General features: G+C 40.4%; 3 protein-coding genes across 17 annotated transcripts in view; 1 reads left to right on the top strand and 2 right to left on the bottom strand.

Moving 5' to 3' along the window:
* Window positions 1-22,466, bottom strand: part of KYAT3 (kynurenine aminotransferase 3) — a 66,804-nt gene that overhangs the window by 42,784 nt on the left and 1,554 nt on the right. The window contains exons 1-2 of one of the 3 annotated variants that reach the window (XM_054477346.2): window positions 13,901-13,937; window positions 9,522-9,621 (exon numbers count right to left, since the gene is read on the bottom strand). In XM_054477346.2, the coding sequence (XP_054333321.1) occupies window positions 9,522-9,620 (99 nt within the window). In that variant the 5' untranslated portion in view covers window position 9,621; window positions 13,901-13,937. Of the gene's footprint in view, window positions 1-9,521; window positions 9,622-13,900; window positions 14,038-22,466 lie in introns of those variants that run through there. The other 2 variants (XM_063653014.1, XM_054477356.1) reach the window with 2 other exon arrangements.
* RBMXL1 (RBMX like 1) lies at window positions 704-14,117 on the bottom strand. Its single transcript, XM_054477366.2, has 2 exons — window positions 13,901-14,117; window positions 704-5,322 (listed from the first exon to the last, which is right to left on the bottom strand). The coding sequence occupies exon 2, from the start codon at window positions 5,081-5,083 to the stop codon at window positions 3,911-3,913; it is 1,173 nt and encodes a 390-aa protein (XP_054333341.1). The 5' UTR covers window positions 5,084-5,322; window positions 13,901-14,117; the 3' UTR covers window positions 704-3,910.
* Window positions 14,197-22,466, top strand: part of LOC134738342 (putative uncharacterized protein encoded by LINC00596) — a 75,246-nt gene continuing 66,976 nt past the window's right edge. For 6 of the 13 annotated variants that reach the window (XR_010124035.1, XR_010124034.1, XM_063653048.1 and 3 more), the window contains exon 1: window positions 14,205-14,410. Coding sequence is in view for 4 of the 13 variants with exons in the window: in XM_063653048.1 (XP_063509118.1) it covers window positions 14,212-14,410 (199 nt within the window). In the remaining 9 variants the exon portion in view is untranslated. Of the gene's footprint in view, window positions 14,411-22,466 lie in introns of all 13 variants that reach the window. The other 7 variants (XR_010124040.1, XR_010124039.1, XR_010124043.1 and 4 more) reach the window with 6 other exon arrangements.

Below are 22,466 nucleotides of genomic sequence, written 5' to 3'. Positions count from 1 at the left end.
CCTGACTTGGCCTCTCAAAGTGCTGGGATTACTGGTGTGACCCTCCATGCCTGGCCTTAATTTTTTTTTTTTTCAAACATTCATTTGTAGAGAGGGTCTTGCTTTGCCCATGCTGGACTTGAACTCCTGGCTTCACACAATCCTCTTGCCTTGGCCTCTCAAAGTGCTGGGATTGTAGGCATGAGCCACCACACCTGGCGGAGTTGTGATTTTTGCTAAAGGGCAGAGTACATGCTTCAGGTTGAACAGTGGGGAAGAGACAAGTGCATAAGATGCCTTAGAAGCTCCGAAGCTATAGTAATCAGATCTCTTAGTTGCGTGAGAGAAACTCAATCTGAAACAGTTTAGGTGAAAAGGGAGAATTCATTAGAAAGCTCATGTTACCATGGGAAAGGCAGAGGTCCAGCCAGACTGAACGGTAACAGAAACCAGGAACTTGAACATCACAGGGCTTTGCTTCATCTCCATTTGTACCCATTATCTCAGTTTGCATTTCTTTACTTGAGACTAAACAGAGTCACACATCTCCCACCTTCATGACCATAGAGGGACTGAGAGATGAACACTCAAAAAATGTTAATTATTATTAAGCCTTGACTTAAAAAAACTATAAAATCTATATACCATTCAGTGGGCTCAAGTATCTCTTAAAAAGTTGCCAGATTCTAAGCCACAGAATGAAAGAAAAGTATTTACGAACATGTGTCTTACAAAGGACTTTAATACAGTATATATAAACAACTTTTACAACTCAATAAGACAAACAATCCAATTAAAAGTGGGCAAAAGATTTGACAGCCACTTCACAGAAGATATACAATTGGCCAAAAAGTACCTTAAAAGATGCTTACCAGCATTAGTCACCCGGGGAAATGAAAATAAAACCACAATGAGATACCACTAGATTCCCATCAGAATGGCTGAAAACTGAGTGTTGGCAGCTGGAACTCTATACAACCCTGATGAGAATATAAAAGGGTATAGCCCCTTTGGAAAACAAACAGTTTGGCAGTTACTTGATTAAACATAAATCTGCCATGCAACCCAACCATTTTACTGGTAGGTATTTACCCAAGAGAAAGGAAAATGTATGTCTACACAGTGGCTTGTACACAAATGTTCCTAACAGTTTTATTCACAGTATCCCCAAACTGGAAACAATCCCAAGGTCCATCAACAGGTGAGTAGAAAAACAAATAATGGCATATTCACATAATGGGACACTACTCAGCAATAAAAGGAATAAGCTACTGATACACTGCAACCTGGTGAATTTCAAAGTGATTATGTGTGTGAAAGAAACCATAAACAAAAAAGTACATGCTACACAATCCCATTTATATAAAATACTAAACAACACCACGAAGCAAACTAATATATGGTGACAAAGACAAATCAGCAGTGTGAGGGATGGATTGCAAAGGAACTTGAGGAATCTTTTGGGGGCGATGGAAGTGTTCTGCATGTTGATGGTGACAGTGGCTTCATGGCATATACATCTGTCAAAATAACCATTGAGTTGTAATTCTAAACAGATACAGTTTACTGTAACTTGATACAGCTGAATTTAAAAAGCTGCCAGAGTATTCTGAAATCATGCCCTCTTTTCTCCCTCTGGACCAAGCACCCGCCCAAGCAAGCCAACTTTAACAAAATTATCTCATAGATTTTGGAATTTTTTTTTTTTTTTTGGCCATGTTAAAGTTGTATTAAGTTTCAATACAAAACATTCCAAAAAGTGAAAAGTGATCTATAATACCCAAGTTCTATGTTCAACTACCACTTAAACAAGGAAAACATTTTCTATATCATTCTGTTTTACAACCAGTATAAACCTGGAAGAATCAAGATCTGATTCTTTTTCCACACGTCTGCTAGGTCAGTAAACTATCTACCAAACAGGTGTCTGGTCATTTTAACATACTCCTTGCTTTGAACAATATTCATTCATATTTGGTACAATCTCTATATCCTATATTTAGGATATCTAAAAATTTTAAATATTTAGGATATCTCAAGAGCCAAAAGGTCCTCACAGAAGCTTTAACCCAAGTAATCATTAGAATACGGAAGGATTGGGCTAAGACAACTATGGAAGTGCAACAACCACATAAATTTGGTCATTACCCTTGTGGTCTGTGATTAGTAGTAGTCTGTCAAATGAGAGTTAAAAATGTTGTACTTACTATCCCTAGTTGCAAATGTTAAAACATGACAGTGCCATAATTATGACAAAAAAAATATTAGAAGTTGAGTTAGTTCCTCTAATCTAACAACTCGTCTGTTTCCTTTGAGAATATTATACTATTGGCTCTAGTCTCCAAAGCAATAAACTAAAACTTGTTTCCAAGACTGGGAGGTAAAGTAGGCTTATAAAACAATACAGCAAAAGAAAGCCAAGTGGCCCAGTTGTTTCCAGTGTGTTTGCCATCTTAGCATGGTTGTTACTTTCCAGATGTCACTCATAAGTTTTATTCTACAACTAAACTGTTTCTGGATAAGCCACCACAAAAAAAATGTTTCACTTACTGACAGACACTTCACTAGATAGAGCTACCACTTATATCTATCATTTTTATAATTCATCTTAAGTTCTAAATTGAAGAGTTGTCCCCATGACTTTAGCTAAACAAAATGAAACCCAAAGCTGTAAAATCTGTGTAAAGGACCACAAGAACTTCCTGACTACCTCCACTTACCAATTTCCTTAATTACTTCCCCTTTTCCATTTGGTCAATTACTTGTTTTAAGTAACTACCACTCACTCCCTAGTTATGAGTGTTAATCAACACTGATGCCTTCCTGAGATCCACAGGAACCCTTGAAGGCAAAATCTATTGCCTGCACCAAACCAATTCTGACAGCACTGCTTATGCAACCGCACTGACTTACTGAGAATCAGCCGCCTTCTGCTTCAACAACTCTTAGCATTTGATTTCTCTTACTGCCAGCTTTATCTACTGTGAATCAATCAGCACTCCACAACCATAATGAGCATAATCTTCAACCATCTTTGCTGTTTCACGGCATTTGATGCTTTAAATCTGATGTGGAATGCTGATAGATTCACTTTTTAGAAGTCATAAGCCTTTAGGAAGTTGGAGATAACTTCATTGCTTATCTATTTTCTCCTTTGCAATCAAGCTGTTCCTTTAAAAGTGAGACACTACAGAGTTGCAAAAATTTGAAAGAGTAAGAGCAAGCACCTTTGCAGCTTCATGGTTGGTTTTGGCCAAACTTTTTATTTAGTATTCTGTAGTTGTTTAGCACACACTTAAATGATCTTATTGTGGGAAGGGAAAGGGGAGGTTCTTGCAGATTCCCAAGGAAATGTCAGAAAGGCAAAATGGCCAGCATTATCCATTTGCTTTTTTTGGGTTTACTGGGTGAATAGCACTTTCCTTACATAGGCATCTGATTTCAGGTTTTGCATACTGAGAACATTGAGATTTCAGTTGGAAAACACCCTGAAATCTTATGAGTAGCATACCCCAACCACCCTCAAATAGCTAGCTTGTTTGTATTGGCAGAATGATTCATCTCTCCATTTTAGATAGCTAGATGTTTTGTGGAAGATCTTAGAATTGCTTGCCTCATTTACTGGGAAAAACCAGATAGGAAGTGGTCTTTAGGGACATCTTTACTTGGAAAGTTACAACACTAGTACAAGGCTTAACACATTTAACATTTGCTTGTTGAAAAGCGATGTCATAAAGTCAAATAAAATTAAACACGTTTTACCTTTTTCCTCACAAGAACATAAAAATTACGGAGGGGAACTTAACAGGGAATTTTAAAAAGGTAACACAATTTTTCCTTTTAGTAGTCCTTGGGTAGTTATGATAGAATAGTTTCCACTCTTTTTTTTGTTTCTTTGAACTGGGATTTTGGTCCAAAGTTTTGTTTGTTTCTAGTATCTGCTTCTGCCTTCCCCTCTATCAGATCGGCTTCCTCCAGCGCCAGCACCTCTTGGTGCTCCGCGGCTTGAACTGCTGTAGGAATCACGTGAAGAAGGGTACCCCCTTTCTACAGAAGGGGGAAGCCCTCTTTCTTGTCTGCCAACCCTATCACAACCACTTGAGTAGAGATCACTTCGGCTGCTTGAGTAACTGTCTCGACTTCCACCATATCCATCACGTGAGCTGCTATAATCATCATAGCGACTGCTTCCACCATAAGATGGCGGGGGCCCTCGTGTAGGTGGAGCACTACGTGAGTTACCGTAACTCTCATATGAATCTCTGTAGGAACCTCCACTTGGATGATCTGAATAGTCACGATCACGACCATATCCATCTCTATCGCCATAGCCTCTTGATGGATAGTCATCACGTGAACTGGAATGACCATAATCACGGTAAGTATAATCTCGTGGTGGTGGTGCATAATCTCTTGTATCACGAGAATTTGGGTAATCTCTGCTTGAATAGCTGTCTTTAGTAGAATACCCATCATCTCTTGGGGACAAATAAACATCTCTACGAGAGGGGAGCGGTTCCCTTCGAGGTGGACCTCCGTAACTATCTCTTCCACGTGATAGAGGAGCTCTTCCTCCCATTCCACTGCTGCTGCGAACTAGTCCTGAAGGTGCAGATCTCTTAGGAGAAGGACCCCCACTTCTTGGTGGTGGTCCTCTTTTTACTGGGAGTGGTCCCCTGGAAGAACTCATGTTAAAATTCATGGAATATCCACCGTCATCCATGTGTCCTCGTGAAGGAGGTCCCCTGGTTCCTCCACTTCCTCCTCTTCCAGCTCCAAAACCTCTTGGAGGACCTCTACTTCTTGGAGGTGGGGGCGGTCCATGTCTACCTCTTTCAAATGATGGTTTGGTGGCTTGTTCCACCTTGATGGCTTTTCCATCTAATGACTTTCCATTCATGTCTCTGGCTGCATCCTTAGCGTCTGCTGGGCTTTCAAAGGTGACAAAAGCAAATCCTCTTGATTTGTTGGTTTCACGGTCTTTTATTAAGAGTACTTCCACTATTCGTCCATATTTGCCAAATACTGTTTCAAGAGCTTTCTCATTTGTTTCCGTATTAAGCCCACCAATGAAGAGCTTTCCTGGGCGATCTGCTTCAACCATTTTTTTTTTGCCGGTGAGTCGGAGGGGTGACAATGGGTTCAAGCTCCAACAAGCTCGCCGACAGGGGCTTCCTAGCAGCTCGACACCAGTGGCGGCTGTCGGTTAGGAGGACTGAACCGCGAAGCCGCTAGCACTACTGCTCAATCTGGATGCTTTTTAAGGTATGGCTATCCATTCAAAAAACCAGGAAAATTACTTTCTTTTGCCACTAGATGGCAGAGGAAAACAACAGAATGTTCCTGTAATGGTGGAAGAAATGAAAGTAAAACTCAGAAGTGGAAATGTAAAGCAGGGAAAGATGCTTAAAGATACATAAAAAATGCAATTATATTAAGCTCATAAGTGCGTATAATTAACAGGAACCCTTTTTTTGTAGCCTTTTTTTTTTTTTTGTAGACAGAGTCTCACACTGTCGCCCAGGCTGGAGTGGAGTGGCACAATCTTGGCTCACTGCAACCTCTGCCTCCCAGGCTCAAGCCATTCTTGTGCCTCAGCCACCTGAGTAGCTTGGATTACAGGCATGCGCCACTACACCTGGCTAATTTTTGTATTTTTAGTAGAGCGGGGTTTCACCATGTTGGCCATGCTGGTATGGAACTCCTAGCCCAAGTGATCTGCCTGCCTCGGCCTCCCAGTGTTGGGATTATAAGGGTGAGCTACCATGGCTGGCCTTAACTGGAACTTTGAAACAACATATATTTTGTTACTTTATTTTATAAAGAATTATTTGTGCCTGATACGCTATAGCTATTTAATATGTTGACTGAACAGATCTGCTGAGTGAAAGGGAAGCAATTTGGACTCCCTCTGAGAGATAATGTATTTGGGGAAAAAATTGTACTTCAATAGAAAACTATGCACTGGCCACAATACAGCTTTAGGGCTGATACTTGCAGGGCTAGAATTTGCCTTTGAGTTATTCTGGGCTTTTGTAAATTGAAGCTAAGTGACAGGCATGCAAATTCTGGTTCTAGCGTTTTGATTATCTTCCCTCCACCCTGTAGAAAAAACAGTTTTGCCTTCATTTGCAATCCAATTCCTTTACTACATATGAATTCGTGCTTTTTGACTTTCCATATGTACTGGTTATAACTTCTGTCTGGTTATCTCATATCACTTGAGTAAAATAAAAATCTTTATTAGCACATGTTCATTTTTATATTTGTATGAGTCATGATTTAATCTTTTTCTGAAAATTGTATTTTAACAATTACTTCAGAGAAACAAGCTTATTGGAAACAAGGCTTTCTCTAAACCTGAGAGCTGATAACAGGTAAATACATGGCTGGAATGCCAGAAATGGAGTCAGGCCAAGTGGAGAACAAAAAGCCTGGTTTATTCTCTCAAAAAAAGTTGGGTTCAAGCCAAGACCTTGGAAGAGTGAGTAAGTGAAGGGAGTGTGTGAGTATTGTCCTCACCCATATGAACAGGCCTGGGGCCCTTCTGCCTGCCTACACTGTGTCATCTCAGCTCCCCCAATCACAGCTATAATTAAATCAGAGTCGGACAGTCAGGCTGAACCAATCAGGACAACTGGAAGTTTGGATTTGAGGCTGAGAAACAGGTTGTTTCTGCTGGGCACATGAAACAGGAAGATTGGTAAGTTTGAATCTGGGCAAGTCTGTGCTCAGTCCCTCACACACATGCCATGTTCTGTGCCAAAAATACACCTATGTTCTAAGTATATTGTTTAAGGTTGTTTAATGCAAAGAGCTTCAAGCCAGATAGATCTTAGTTCAAAATTAAACATCAAAACTCCTAGTGTGTGAAGTAGGCAGGTTACCTGACATCTCCGAAATTCAGTTTCCTTATTTGCTAAGCAGGAAAATGAATACCTGCCCCATGTAAGTGCTATGGCAATTAAATGAGGCAAAGCCATAAGCGGAAAAATAAAGTTCATGGCATACAATATATATACTCCAAAACTAGTGCCCACTCAGAAAGTAGGAAAGATTCTCTTAGATACAAGTAAGGATGAGTAACTTTGCACTAAAGGAGGCAAAGAGATGTTGGGTATGGACTAAATGTACAAAAGGTGATACTTTCACATCAAAAGAGGGTTGGACTGGACACAGTGACTCATGCCTGTAATCTCAGCACTTTGGGAGGCTGAGGAGGGTGGATTGCTTGAGCCCAGTAGTTTGAGACCAGCCTGGCCAACATGGCAAAACCCTGTCTCTACAAAAAATACAAATATTGGCCGGGAGTGGTGGCGGGTACCTATAGTCCCAGCTACGCAGGAGGCTGAGGCAGGAGAATCACTTGAACCCGAGAGGCGGAGGCTGCAGTGAGCCGAGATTGCGCCATTGCACTCCAGCCTGGGCAGCAAGAGTGAGACTCTGTATGGGAAAAAAAAAAAAAAAAAAAAGACAGAGAGACAGAGAGAGTTGATTTCCTTAAGGAAGGACAGACCTAAGGAAAAGGTTTTGTCCAGTGTTGCTTTTGCGCTTCTCTGGTGGACATTTAAATTTTAGAATCTCTTAAAAAAAAAAAAAAATTAATAGACTATTTTAGGGCCAGGCGCAGCGGCTCATGCCTGTAATCCCAGCACTTTGGAAGGCCGAGGCGGGCGGATTACAAGGTCAGGAGATCGAGACCATCCTGGACTACAGGCGTGTGCCCAGCTAATGTTTTGTATGTTTAATAGAGATGGGGTTTTGCCATGTTGCTCAGGCTGGTCTTGAACTCCTGGTCTCCAGCGATCCACTGGCCTCAGCCTCCCAAAGTGCTGGGATTGCAGGTGTGAGCCACTACGCCCCGCCTACATTTTTCCTTTAGCATTCAAAACATTCTTTAAAATTAGAGAATACGTAAAATGTTTTTGTAAAAAAGCAAGTAATACAGGAAAATACAGCTTATCCTTCATTCTATTCCCTCACTTGGAGGTAACCTTCCCGGCAGGTTTTCATGACATTAAGGATGATGTGGATGAAACGAATATTCTAAGTAGGTTCACAGTAACTTATCTGGCTGGTTCTGACAAGTCTTTCTTGATTTAAACTTATCACTATTGCTTTTGTAACACTGCCCAGTGTTTTTCATTTGCCCAGCAATAGGAAGAATATTTATCTTTATCCCTGTGCGACTATTTTAAATGCAAAGCTTCTGATGAACTGTAGACACCTTTCCAATGTAGTTAAAATGATACACACACTTTGGCAGTTACTTAATTAAACATAAAGCTACCACACAACCCAACCATTCCACTGCTAGGTATGGAGAGGGGTCAGTGCTATCACAAATAGTCCACAAGTTTGAATAATGCATTGTCAGTGGTTCTTGCCTGGGACATACATCAGAATCAGCTGGAAAGATTTTTCAAAATACATTCCAGATATGTAGAATTAGAATGCATAATGGTGGGCCCTGGCATACGTAGTCTAATAAAAGTTCCACAAATGAGGATTGTGCACACAAATGCCCTTTTAGTGCCATGGTTTCATATGATCGCCTTGGGGAAGCACACCCACTTCCCTGGCTTCAACTGAATTCTGTGTTGGGAGAAGGCCTGAAAAAGGTGGTCATGGTGGCATACAGGAGAGAATTCAAGACAGTTATGAGGTAGAATTCATAGGATTTACATATAGAAGACACTGATGATGGTTTTTATGAAAATTTTAAACCATTGAGAAAATTTTAAACCAGTTGAGAGATTAGAATTAGGTTGAATACAAAATTGCCAATATTCAACCATTTATGACAAAAATGGTACTTCATATGCCAAAAACGGAATTTTCATACAAAAATAGCAATTTCATATACTTTAACCTAATATAAAACACTCATATGCACACTACTGAGATTCAGTAATTCTCAAGATTTTGCCTCCTTTTTTTTTCTTTAATTGCTGAGTAACTTTCAAGCAAATCTTAGATCTTAGATCATTACATCCCTACATACTTGGCATATATCTAAAAAATATTGCCACTTATATAACTGCAATTTCATTACCACACCTCACCAACAATAATTTCTTGTTATCATCTAATACCCAGTCCACATTCGTAACTCTCTGATTGTCTTTAAAAAATGTCTTTCTGCATTTTGGTTGACTGAATCAAGTTCCTAAAGCAGATGTACACATTGTATTTGGTGGTTATGGTTTTTAAACCTTTTTCCATCCCTGAGCAGTCCTCCTGAAATATCCTCTTCTACTTTTTTCCCATGCCACTGGACCTATATTCATAACTTGAAGGGTTTTGTGAAGACAAAATGAGGTAATGAATATATAATGACCAGCACATGGCCTGATCCACAGACAGGCAAGCAGTTGCTCAGTGAATGTCAATTCTAGTCTACGACAAGAGACACCTTCAGCATATGTAATAGAAATGTTCATTTCAATAAAATATTTGTAAAAAAGCATCTGAAAAATTACATATTTTTTGGACAGTGCAGAATATGTACAATAATTTATCTGTAAGTAAGCAATACCTACAGCAGAAGTAGAGAATCCGAGGATTTTGGAAGAAGAAATTGTCTTCAGGAATTTTGCTCTACCGCTAAGAGAGCAGAGGCTCCTCTGGGCCAAAAACATGCTATTAAATAAAAGAAAAATTGAGAAGAGGAATAAATATATGATGGGTACATCACTATCAGACACTTACAGCTAGCTGATATATCATAAGCTTACGTAAAATCCAAGTAAACATTTTTGATAAGTGAGCTTGCTTTCTTTCAAGTTTTCTTTCTATGATATAATCTCTCATCACTGGAAGCATTCTAATAAATGCATTCTTCCTTACACAAATTTATATTCACATCATTTTAAACTAGAGAGCTTTAAGAATATTCTTAATTCAAAAAATAAGGCTTCAATTTAGTCAAGAGCATTAAATTTCAGTAAGTGAAAGTTCCATTTCTAGCAGCTATAAAATCCAGAGTATTTCAATCTAGGAACTACTCAAATTTCAGAATCCTCTGGATAACAGTCACTAGTAAAAGCATAATTTGTAACAGTAAATTAAAGTTGTTAGAAACAGTTATTTAAAAAGTTGTTTGAAAAGATGAATGACAGTAGGTCCTTGATAAATATAAAGAATATATGAGTGAATCTTAGGTTATTCTGAAGGTACTTCCTCCAACAATTCCCACAAGCCATTTTAGTGGATTCCAGTGGCATGATAGGCATACATTCTGAATTGCTTCTCTACCTGCAAGTATAAAATTGATATCCATCATGGGTAAACGGAGGAAGACCAAGGCAATGAAATTCTATTATAATACTGCCACTTAGACGTGGAAAGAAAACCCAGCTTTCTAAAAACATTCAGGCAAATAGATATTTCTCATAAGGTTTTACTCTGAGAATGTTGTTCTCTTAAGTCTACAGTATAAGGCTGCTGTATCAGTGGATGGCATTTCGTCTAACAGTTATCAAACCTTAGAGAAAAAGAGACCTAATCTATGGAAACTAAATAGAACTTCTATATAAAATGCTAACAAATCAAACCCAGTAGTATACAAGAAGGATAATACATCATGACCAAAGGGGGTTGGGTTTATATAAGAAATCTATTAATGTGATTTACCACATTAAGAGATTAAAGCAGAATTCAATCTTAAAAAAAGTTTCTATCTGTAGTCAAGTTATGGACTCTTGCTGGGCCTCAGTTTCTCCATTTTTCACAATAGATGAATAAATTAATAAGGTTTGAGTTAAAGCAAGCAGGTAGAGGGAACCCTCTAATGACATAAAGATACAATGGAATTTGCTGATTATGGCGCAGCTGTCCCAAAAGACACAGTTGAAACTTTGGAAAATGGAAGAGAAAGGAAGAACTGGGTCAGTTGCCAGGAAGTACATTGCATGATGGAGGTAATATGCTAATAATAAAAGCAAGTAAGCTTGGAGTGCAGCTTCTGGGAGATTTCACCCCAGACTGGGTGAGCCATACTCTCTAGGTACCAGGCCTCAATGCCCACCTTCCTTCTTAGGGAGTTGCCCCTAAATCTAAATCTACTTGTTTTCATCTGGAAATCTCAAAGCCTAAATCCCAAATCCCTCTCTCCTATCTGTCTTCTACAGCACATTACCTCCATCATGCAACGTACTTCCTGGCTGTGGACTGCTGGAGAAAGTCCCACAGGATATTGGTTTCACCACAGATTTGTGGTCATCAGTCTTAAATTGACCCCCAACACTGCAGCATTTCTACTATATTTTGTAGGCAACACTTGTCTCCCATAGTCCAAAATGATTCTTTAAATTTTTCCCACACTCCTTTAAACTAAATCCCTCTACCTTCCTCCTCAGTCCAAGCAGATTGTGCTCTCTACTTTCCCAAATCTAACAAATCCTTGTTTTTCCTTCCCAATATAATAAAGGAAATTACTCTCCTTTAAAAGGATCGCCTCTCCTCCACGACTTAGATCTCATTCCCTCTATGGAGACCTTGCTTCACTGATTATTACCTCTTTTCTCCTGCATATTCAACTTTGTCTCTCCCGGTTAAAAAACATAAAAAACAAACAAACAAAAAAACCATAAAAAACAAACAAAAAACACAAAAAATAAAACTCTTGACTGTACCATCTCCCTGTTGCTCATTTTACTAGCTCTCTCCTTTTCCTCAATCTACGCTCCTCAACCCAGTGCAATCTGACTTTTCACCCATTACTCCATAATGGCAACTCTTACTAAAGTCAGTTTTGACCTTCATATTGTTAAATCCAGTGGACATTTTGCAATTCTCACTTTCCTAGAGCTCTCTGCAGCTTTAGATACTGGCAAGCAAGCCCTTTTTCCCCTGAGAAACACCATGTCCTCTTGGCTTTTGACATCTTACAATCTCTCATTTATCTCCTACCTCTCCCACAATCCGCCATTGAATGATGGAATTCCAAGACGTAGACCTAGACCTAGGCTCTCTTTCCATCCAATTTATGACCCTCTCACTAGGTAATCTCATTGTGTAAGGAACTGTGGGAGCATAGGTGAAAAAATGGCTCCGAAGAAATCTAAGCAGGCTGATAAATGCAGACTCAGAACCTTTGAACCAAGCTAGTTTACATCTGCATTTTATTAAGTATTTTGAGCAGTATTTTGGGCAGCATTTTCTAATGCAATCAACATTGCATATATATACATATATTCACAAATGAGATAAATACATTAAATTTAGATGTCATCGAAAAGTTGGAGAAAATAAAAAGGTATATGGCTTTTAATTCTAAACAATATTTTCATTGTATTTTTCTAGTTTCTCCCTAAAAACAATTTCTGTGAAGAAAACCTGGCAACTTATGAATCAGGATGATCTACGTGATCTAATTATAGCATATTATGCATAAAGTCCATATTCCAAAACGCATGATCTATACAAATGAAACTGTCGATTTATTATCAACGGGTTAGACTGTTTAAAATGAAGATTCAGAAGGTACGCTTGGCAGATTTGGGGGTGGCCTGAAGCTGAGAAAGCTGGTGAATTTTGGGGGGGCCGAATATAAAGCTAAAAGGCAGACAAGCCCGTCAAAATAAATCTTAAGAGGCTTAAAGCTCTAGACTTAAATCCAAATGATCAATTTATACTTCACACACGGGGAGGAGAGGTAGGAAGAGATTTAATTTGACAAAGTCCAGAACATCTGGGTTAACTGCAAGTTGAAGCAAGATTAACATGAGGCAAAAAGGGCTACAGCTAATAATGCGCCGCCCACACCGTTACAAGAGTCCGACCACTGGAAAGATGATTTTCCTTTCACACTCTACCTTGTTAGTTTGCTTCTAGAATGTTTATAAGGTTCACTGATACAACAGAGGGCATCTAGACGGTGAACAAAGTCCTGGACGGGGGAGTACAGTGGAAGGATGCGCTTCAAAGCCAGGTCTTTAGAACAAGAGCGGAAAGAATTAGCCAAAGTTGGGCAGCATATGCTTTAAGGAGACACGAGCCTGAAATTGCTGAAAAACTGTTCTATGAAAACGGATTCGTGTAACTATAAACATCTCCAGAAGGAAAGCAGTGCGGCTGCCTGGCTGATAGCAGGAATTCGGTTTTGGCTCCCGAAGTCAGACTTGCTAAAGGCTGACCTGCAGCCCCAGTCCCCCCTCAGGTGGCCGCCAAAGAGCCACGCGTGGGAGAAGCAAAGGAAGGATTTCTGCGCCACTCGACTCCAAAAGCAACAGACACCTTTTCTCTTTCAACTACAAATGTTGGATTCTGCTAAGTTTCATTTATAAGGCAACGTAACAACCTTGGTATTCTTTTAGATTTTTTTTTTTTTTTTTTTGAGACGGAGTCTCGCTCTGTCGCCCAGGCTGGAGTGCTGCGGCCCGATCTCGGCTCACTGCAAGCTCCGCCTCCCGGGTTCACGCCATTTTCCTGCCTCAGCCTCCCGAGTAGCTGGGACTACATGCGCCCGCCACCACGCCCGGCTAATTTTTTGTATTTTTAGTAGAGACGGGGTTTCACCGTGTTAGCCAGGATGGTCTCGATCTCCTGACCTCGTGATCCGCCCGCCTCGGCCTCCCAAAGTGCTGAGATTACAGGCGTGATCCTCTTTTGTATTTTTAAATTAAGAGTCCCAAAGTCACTCTTCTCAGACTGCCTTCTAAAAGCCCAAACAGCGAAATCAAGAGTAAAAGCGCCAAGACGGTGACCCGGGTCCAGGGGATTCCCCCTGGAGGCCAGTCACCTCGGCGCCTTCCCCTCAAACTGTTAATCTAGGGCCGACTCCCTGCAGCCGCCCCCGCAGGCGGCCCCGGAGCGACTCCGGCAAGAGCAGCCCGGCCTCCGTCCCCTCACCCCGCACGCCGGGACGGCCCTAGTCAGTCCGCACCGAAGCGCCGCGCCACGCGCCCGCCCCACTCACCTATCCGGTGCGGGAACCTTGCCTCCCTAGGCTCGAGTCCCGACTGGGCTTGAGGGCCCGGCTGGGCGGGATTCGAACGCGGGGGGCGGAGCCGTGACAGGGATTGACTCTGGGGTTTGCACTCAGTGCGCGCTTTGGCGGAGGGGTAGGCCAGGATCTCTAAGCTGGAAGAGACTGGATGAGGGGTGTTTTTTTTGGGAGGGGAGGGGCGGGATTTGGGGAGTTCCGGGCTTGTGGGAACAAGGGGGAGGGGCAGGGGCGAGCCCGGATGTGGCCAGGGATTGGCTGTGGAGTGTGACTCACGGCGCGCGATGACGGCGGGGTCCGCCGCGATCGCGGACTGGATGGAAATGGAGGAGGGAAGGCGTGGCGGCCCTGGGTTGGGCTTGAGTGAGGAAGGGGGCAAGATGGAGGATGGCCTGGACGTGGCCGAGGATTGGCTATGGGTGTGGACTCAGGGAACTCATTGGCTGTGGAGTCGGCCGGGATCACATGCTGGTTCAGGCAGGCGTAAGTGCGGACTCGAGTTAGTGGGGCGGGGACTTGGATATGGGTATGGAATTTGGGCCCAGGGCTCGAGTCGGATGTATGCGACTGATCGGGGTGGGGCAGGTTATAGGACGAGGACTGGTTTGCAAGGATGGGCAAGCTGTGGGGCCGCTGGGCTTGTACAAGTGGAGGGATCGGGGTGGAATAACTTTGGAAGGTGCCTGAGAGGGCAGGGCTAGAGAGAGTGTGAAAAGGAGTTCCTAGATGCATTTGTCATTTGAGATGGGGGTGTGGGGTTAAAAAGCGGAAAGGAACTTCACTTTCCTGGATATTAGTTTGATCAGCAAACTAAGAATGAAAGGGACATGTGAGACTGAAGGAGGAAGAAAAATGACACTAAAAAGCGAAAAAGAAAATTCTCTAGGAAAACAAGGAAGGAAACCACTGGTGACTTCTTTGGGGAGGGCAGTGTCAGCGAAAAGAGAGTTTTTGTTAAAAATTGAATTTTATGTTTGGATATTTTTCCTCTTCTATTTTAAGAGGATGAGAGGCTAGAGGGAGTGGGAGAGGCGTTAGCATTGTTATTCAGTTCTAAAGGAGGGAACAAAAGTATACATTGATTAAAGGAATATAGTCTTCAACTAGGTACAGGGAGTTTCAGCAGACGGTTAGGTGCATGGAGAAATTATTGTGTACAGGTAGGGGCGAGCCTGGATGTGGCCTGGGATTGGCTGTGTAGTGTGACTCAGCGCGCATTGCCTGTGGGGTCCGCCGCGATTGGGGATCATACTACATCTCACCTTTAGGAGGGAGGAAAAGTGCAAGGCTAAAGCTGTAATCCGCAAAGAAGCAACAATCATATTAGCTGGGGGAGGAGGATAGTTTGATATTTTTGTAGTTTGCACAGTGACCTTTTTAAAAATCTGGCTGGGCAAAAATAGTGTGATCTTGTTTGTTGTGTCACTTCATTATGATCACAGAATGACCTGGTATGATGTTAGTGTTTTGTGAGATTGTTATGTTTTAACAGGGGAACACTGCAGTCAATTCCTAACAACACTAAAGTGTTAGTTCTGTTCGTGACACGAAGGGCTGTTTTTCTTTTTCTCATAGAATGTTGAGGCAACTGGGAAGAATGAGGTAGAGAAAACATGTGTCTTAAACCTTACATTCTGGTAGGGAGAGACAAGCAATAGACAAGTAAGTATAAAAAATGACTTTAGAGGGTGATAAGTGCTATGAAAGAAGCAGTGATGGGTGGAGATAGCTGCAAATTTAAATAGGATGGTCAGGAAGGCTTTTTTGAGGAGGTGACATTAGAACTCAGAATTGAATGGTAAGGAAGCAGCCTTGCAAAAGTGATTCTGGAAAGGGAAATAGGAGTTGAAAAGGCCCCGAATGTACAAAAAGGCCGTGTAAGTGAGTCCCTTAAATTACTAGCTAATAGGCTGGGTGCGGTGGCTCACGCCTGTAATCCCAGCACTTTGGGAGGCCGAGGTGGGCGGGTGGATCATCAGGTCAGGAGTTCGAGACCAGCCTGACCAACATGGTGAAACCCCGTCTCTACTAAAAATACAAAAAAATTAGCCAGGGGTGGTGGTGCGTGCCTGTAATCCTAGCTACTCAGGAGACTGAGGCAGGAGAATCGCTTGAACCCGGGAGGCAGAGGTTGCAGTGAGCCGAGATTGTGCCACCATACTTCAGCCTATGCGACAGAGTGAGACTCCGTCTCAAAAAAAAAAAAGAAAAAGAAATTACTAGCTAATAGGTATATTGCCCTTTAATCTTGTTTCCTGAATACAAAAATTACCCTTATACCCTAATATTACCCTTATATTACCTTATACCCTTGTTTTCTGAATAAAAAATTACCCTTATACCCTTGTTTTCTGAATAAAAAATTATGTAGATTAGGCCTTTTTCCTTGCCTCATCTAAAGAACTGAAAATATTTTGAAATATAGCAGAGAGAAGGTGGTATAGCATAATGGATAAGCCAAATTGCCTGGTTCAAATTCCACCTCTGCGATTTTCTAGCTGTGTTACCTTGGGCAAGTTATTTCATTTCTCTGTGCTTCAATCTCCTCAATTGTAAAAAGTGAATAATAGAACCTTACTCAGAGTGTTATTGTAAGGATTAAATGATTTAATGAATCAGTCAACCAAAACAAAACCAACGATACTTAGGAGAGTACTCAGTCCTTAGTAAGTACTATAACATTGGTCGTTACGAAAAAGGGAAAGAGAAACTTTAGGATGGGGCTGCTATTTATCCCCCACTATTTGATACTCTCTTCTATTTTTTTTAAAAACTTTTTTTGGGTCACAATCCCTTTTTAAATCTATAGTAATAGAGTCCCCAAGTTTCAGCAAAGTACATGGGTGCATTGTATAAAGAATGCATTTCCACCTTCTGTTATGGCTAGGTTGGCTGTATGACCAAATTGTGGCCAATGGCATATAAATGGGAGCTGTACGTGCAGCTGCCATGAAATGTCTTAAGGGAGTGGTAGGCCCTTCTTGTTCCCTTGGTTTGCAGTTTACCTGCCAGTTTGGGTGCAGGGTACAGGTCTAAGATGCCTGCAGCCCTCTTGGACCACCATATGGAATCTACAAGTTCAAGATGATCTAGTGCAATAGAACGAGAGAGAAGGATCCTGAGCCCTGACATCATGGAGCCACCACTCCAGCTCTGGACCAACTATCTATATTTGCAGATAAATAAATCAACTTCAATTTCATTTAACTCTTTTACATTTGTTTCCTGAAGTATAGCCACAGTTTGCCTGTAATTGTTTACTGACTACTATTCTAGTTGATTCCCAAAGGCATTCCGCTTTCCTTTTACATGGATCTTCCAGGTGACAATAGAGGAGTGAGGGAGGAAAACAAGTTGGAAGATAGTAGCAATGCCTCATTATCTGAAAATGCTGCTGAAGAGGTATCTGTGACTTCTAGGTACTAAGAGTCAAGGAGGCAGGACTACATTTTCTTTTATCTTATAACCCTACAGTAGTACTAAGAAGGACCTGTTCTAGGAAACAAGACAACTAAGTGTGGGTTTGGAAGTTCCTAAAGACTTTTCCACCTTATAATCCTGCTCTAGAGAATTATGTTCAGTTTTCAGTCTCACGTAAGTATTTTAAATGCAATATTTATGTGTGTGTATTAGAATATTAAACTAATGTTTCCTAGCCAGATAATAATAGCTATACAAACATTAGTTCAACTATTTCAAAAACCATAATAGAAATTGTACACTTAACCCATGGAAAGGCTGATCAGGGTAAATGTGTGTCTCATTTATCTGTTGTCTGTCTATCCACATACACGTTTGGCTGTATTGATAGCAACTTAACTGTTAGAATTTGTGATTTGAATCAGTCAGATAGTCTTTACAGTCTTTGAACAATTTTTAAAAAGGGAAAATGAATTTTGACTTTACAAATCAGTTTGGCAGCAGGATATACATTCCTCTCATCTGCACACGGCACATACTCTAAGGCTGACCACATACTCTAAGGCTGACCACATGCTCAACCATAATGCAATTCTCAACAAATTGCAAAAAACTGGAATAATACCAGCCATACTCTAGTACTACAGCACAATAAAAATAGAAATGAATACCCAGAAGATCTCTCAAAAGTATAAATTACATGGAAATTAAATAGTCTGCTCCTGGGTGACATTTGGGTAAGCAATGAAATTAAGGCAGAAATCAAAAAAGTCTTTCAAACTAATGAAAACAAAGATACAACATATCAGAATCTCTGGAACACAGTTAAAGCAGGGGTAAGAAGAAAGTTTATAGTGCTAAATGCCTACATCAAGAAGTTAGAAAGATCTCAAATGAACAACCTAACATCACACCTACAGGAACTAGAAAAACAAGAGCAAATCAACTCCAAAACTAGCAAAAGAAAAGAAATGACCAAAATTGAACTGACTGAATGAAATCGAGATGCAAAATCCATACAAAAGATCAATGAAACCAAAAGTTGTTTCTTTGGAAGAATAAATAAGATTTAAAGACTATTAGTTAGATTAATAAGGAAAAAGAAAATCCAAATAAACACAATCAGAAATGACAAATATGACATTACCATTGACCTTACAGAAAAAAAAATACCCAGACACTATTATGAACTCCTCTGTACACACAAACTAGAAAACCTGGAAGAAATGGGTAAATTCCCAGAAACATAACCTCTCAAGAATGAACCAGGAAGAAATTGAAATCCTGAACACACCAATAATGGGCTCCAAGTTGAATCAGTAATAAAAAACCTACCAACAAGAAAAACCTGTGGACCAGATAGATTCACAGCCGAATTCTACCAGATGTATAAAGAAGAGCTGTCAATAATCCTACTGAAATTATTCCAGAAAAATCAAGGAGGAGGGACTCCTTACTAACCCTTGAGGTCAGCATCAGTCTGATATCGAAACCTGGCAGAGACACAGCAAAAAAAGAAAACTTCAGCCAGGCGCAGTGGCTCACGCCTGTAATCCCAGCACTCTGGGAGGCTGAGGCGGGCGATCTCGAAGGAGATCGAGACCATCCTGGCTAACACGGTGAAACCCCGTCTCTACTAAAAATACAAAAAATTAGCCAGGTGTGGTGGCGGGCACCTGTAGTCCCAGCTACTTGGAGGCTGAGGTAGGAGAATGGCCTGAACCCAGGAGGCAGAGAGCTTGCAGTGAGCCGAGATCCAGCCACTGCACTCCAGCCTGGGCGACAGAGCAAGACTCCGTCTCAAAAAAAAAAAAAAGAGAAAACTTCAGGCCAACATCCCTGATGACTACAGACACAAAAGTCCTCAGCAAAATACTAACAAATCAAATCCAGCAACACCAAAAAGCTAATCCACCATAACCAATAGGCTTTATTTCTGGGATGCAAGGTTGGTTCAAAATATGCAAATTACACATAAAAACTACTATGAGATATAGTCTCACCCCAGTTAAAATGGCTTACATTCAAAAGACAGGCAATAACAAATGCTGGCAAGGATATGGAGAAAAGGGAAGCCTTGTACACTGTTGGTAGGAATGTAAATTAGTACAACTACTATGGAGAATAGTTGGGAGGTTCCTGAAAAAAAAAAAAAAAAAAACAACAACAAAAACTAAAAACAGAGCTACCATATCATCCAGGAATCCCACTAGTGGGTATATATCCAAAAGAAAGGAAATCAGTATATCAAAGGGATGTCTTCACCCCCATGTTTATTGCAGCAGTGTTCACAATGCTGGCCCAAAGTTAGTGCTACATGCTTCATGCCAGTTAGATCCCTAGAGCAATGTTAGGAATATTAATCAACACCAGCTTCTCCAGGTTTTTAAAGAAGGGATACTGATGAAATCCTTTGTGGGGAGTAGAGGGAGAAGATTCTATTATAAATAGCACAAGAATATAAATAATTATAAAACTCGTGAAATAATATGATGTTTAATAATTGTAAACTTTCAGCGGGAAGTGTTAGGAATGGAGTTGGGATAATAAAGTGTATATAAGATGTTCATTCATTTAAAAAAATTATTTATTGTATGTATGTGTGCCTGGCAACCTTTCTAGACTCTATTGATGCTGTGAGGAACAAAAAAGACAAAGACCCTGCCCGCTGGACCTTATTTTCTAGTAGGGAGGGGAGACAGGCAGTAAGTTTGAACAAACTCATCAGTAATGTAAGGTAGTGATTAAATATTGTGAGGAAAAATAAAAATTCTGGCCACTAGATGGTGCTCATTACTTTCTTAATTTCTTTCACTTACCCAGTTCATTCAACTGGGTAGGGATGCTGACTGCGTGATGCTCTATTAAAGTTGTGTTTGGGGCCAGGTGCAGTGGCTCATAACTGTAATCCCAGCACTTTGGGAAGCTGAAGTGGGAGGATCGCTTGAGCCCAGGAGTTCAAGATCAGCCTGGGCAACATAGCCAGGGCTCATATCTATTATTATTATTATTATTATTCTTTTAAAGTTGTGTTTGGGTCAAAGTAATATGTTCTTTCTTTTCCTGTCTCCCTTCTCCCAATTTTGATTTGTTTAAATTTGTTTTTTATTTTTTAGAGACAGGGTCTCATTGCTGTGTTGCCTAGGCTGGAGTGCAGTGGTGGGATCATAGCTCATGGCAGCCTCGAACTCCTGGGCTCAAGCAGGCCTCCTGCCTCAGCCTTCCAAAGTGCCGAGATTACACGCGTATGCCACCATTCTCAGCTTCCTTAGAGATTTCCAAGGACTTTTTTTTTTTTTTTTTCTTTTTTAAGAGGCAGGTCTTGCTCTGTTGCCCAGGCTGGTCTCGACTTTGTGGCCTTATGCAATCCTCCCTCCTTAGCTTCTCAAGTACCTGGGACTACAGGCACACACTACCATGCCCTACTGGATTTCTCTCTTTCTTTCCTCCCTCCGTTCCTCCTTCCCTTTCTTCCTTCCTTCCTTCCTTTCCTTCTTTTCTTTCTTTCTTTCTTTCTTTCTTTCTTTCTTTCTTTCTTTCCTTCCTTCCTTCCTTCCTTCTTTCTTTCTTTCTTTCTTTCTTTCTTTCTTTCTTTCTTTCTTTCTTTCTTTCTTTCTTTCTTTCTTTCCTTTTCTTTCTTTCTTTTCTCTAATTAACTGATAAGGTGAAATAGGGCTAAGACATCCTAAAGAGCTGTGTGAACTATCTTGTTATAGGGGGATTAGATTAACTCCTTCCTAAATCATAGACGTGCTCTCCCTTCAATTTCCTGGGTATTTAATTTTCTTTCATTTGTTTAATATATGTATTCAGCATAGACTTTTAGCTCTTTAAGAGAGAAACACAACTATGTTTCCTAGTCCTTGGCGGAGTATCTTGTAGATAACAAATATCTTGAATGAATAAATTCCTCTAGCCTAAGCAATTGCTGTTTTCTATGTAGTCTTACCTAACTTCCTAAAAGGACCGTTTTAGAGTTAGACTGGGGGGAAAATCTATATAATAAAACATGAGAGAACATTAAAGTTAGTCTTTGTTAAGGCTAACTCTAGAAAGAAGGTCTTGAGCCTTTTCTATAGTGAGTAGAAGGAGCGTTATAAGAAGTACAGGGTCATGGAATCTAAGGAGATACAGGAATTGTGATCCATCCTGACAGTCTCTTGGTCTTAGAGTAGTTTCAATATACAGATCCTGTTCATGCTCTGTTAGATTTATATCTATTTGTTTCCTTTTTTTGTAGCTATTGTAAATAGTGTCATTTTTAAAATTTTGGTTTCCAGTTGTTCTTTGCTTATATACAGAAACTGTTGAAGGTTGATTTTTGTGGGCTGACCTTGTATCTTTTGACTTTATTAAATTCATTTATTAGTTCTAAGAGTTTTATTGTAGATTACCTGTGATTTTCTACATAGGCAATAATGTTGCCTGCAAATAAGGACAGTTTTATTTGATCCTTTCTGATCTATATGCCTTTTATATCCTTTTCTTCCCAAATTGCACTAACACTTCCATTGTACTAACAATTCCGGTGTAATGTTGAATGGGAGTGGTGAGAGTGAACATTCTTGTGTTGTTCCTAGATCTGAGGGGCAAAAGAGTCAGTCTTTCATCAAGTATGATGTTAGCTGTAGAGTTTTTGCAGATGCCCTTGGTCAGTTTGAAGAAGTTCATTTCCACTCCTATTTGCTGAGTTTTCATATGAATGACTGTCATATTTTATCAAGCTTTTTCTTTATCTATTTATATAACCATGTGATTTTTTTTTCCTTCTTTAGACTTTTAGTGTGGTGAATTACACTAGTTAATTTTTGAACTCTTTGCATCCACAGGATGAATCCCACTCGATTGGTGTGCATTATTTTTCTGTATTGCTGGATTTGATTTGCTAATAGTTTGTCGAGGATTTTTGCATCTATGTTTATGAGGGATAATGGTCTGTAGTTTTCTTTTGTACTGTCTTTGTTTAATTTTGTTATCAGGATAATGCTGTGCTCATAGAATGAATTGGGAAATGTTCCCTTTTATATTTTCTGAAAGAAATTATTAAGAATTGGAATTATTTAAAAAATGCTTAGTAAGATTTGCCAGTCAAGAGGAACTGTCTGGATGTGGAGATTTG

The sequence above is a fragment of the Pongo pygmaeus genome, chromosome 1 (genome assembly GCF_028885625.2).
Source record: "Pongo pygmaeus isolate AG05252 chromosome 1, NHGRI_mPonPyg2-v2.0_pri, whole genome shotgun sequence".
NCBI classification, from domain to species: Eukaryota; Metazoa; Chordata; class Mammalia; order Primates; family Hominidae; genus Pongo; species Pongo pygmaeus.
Note: the sequence above shows the minus strand (reverse complement) of the source record. Positions and strands in the feature narration are given on the sequence as shown.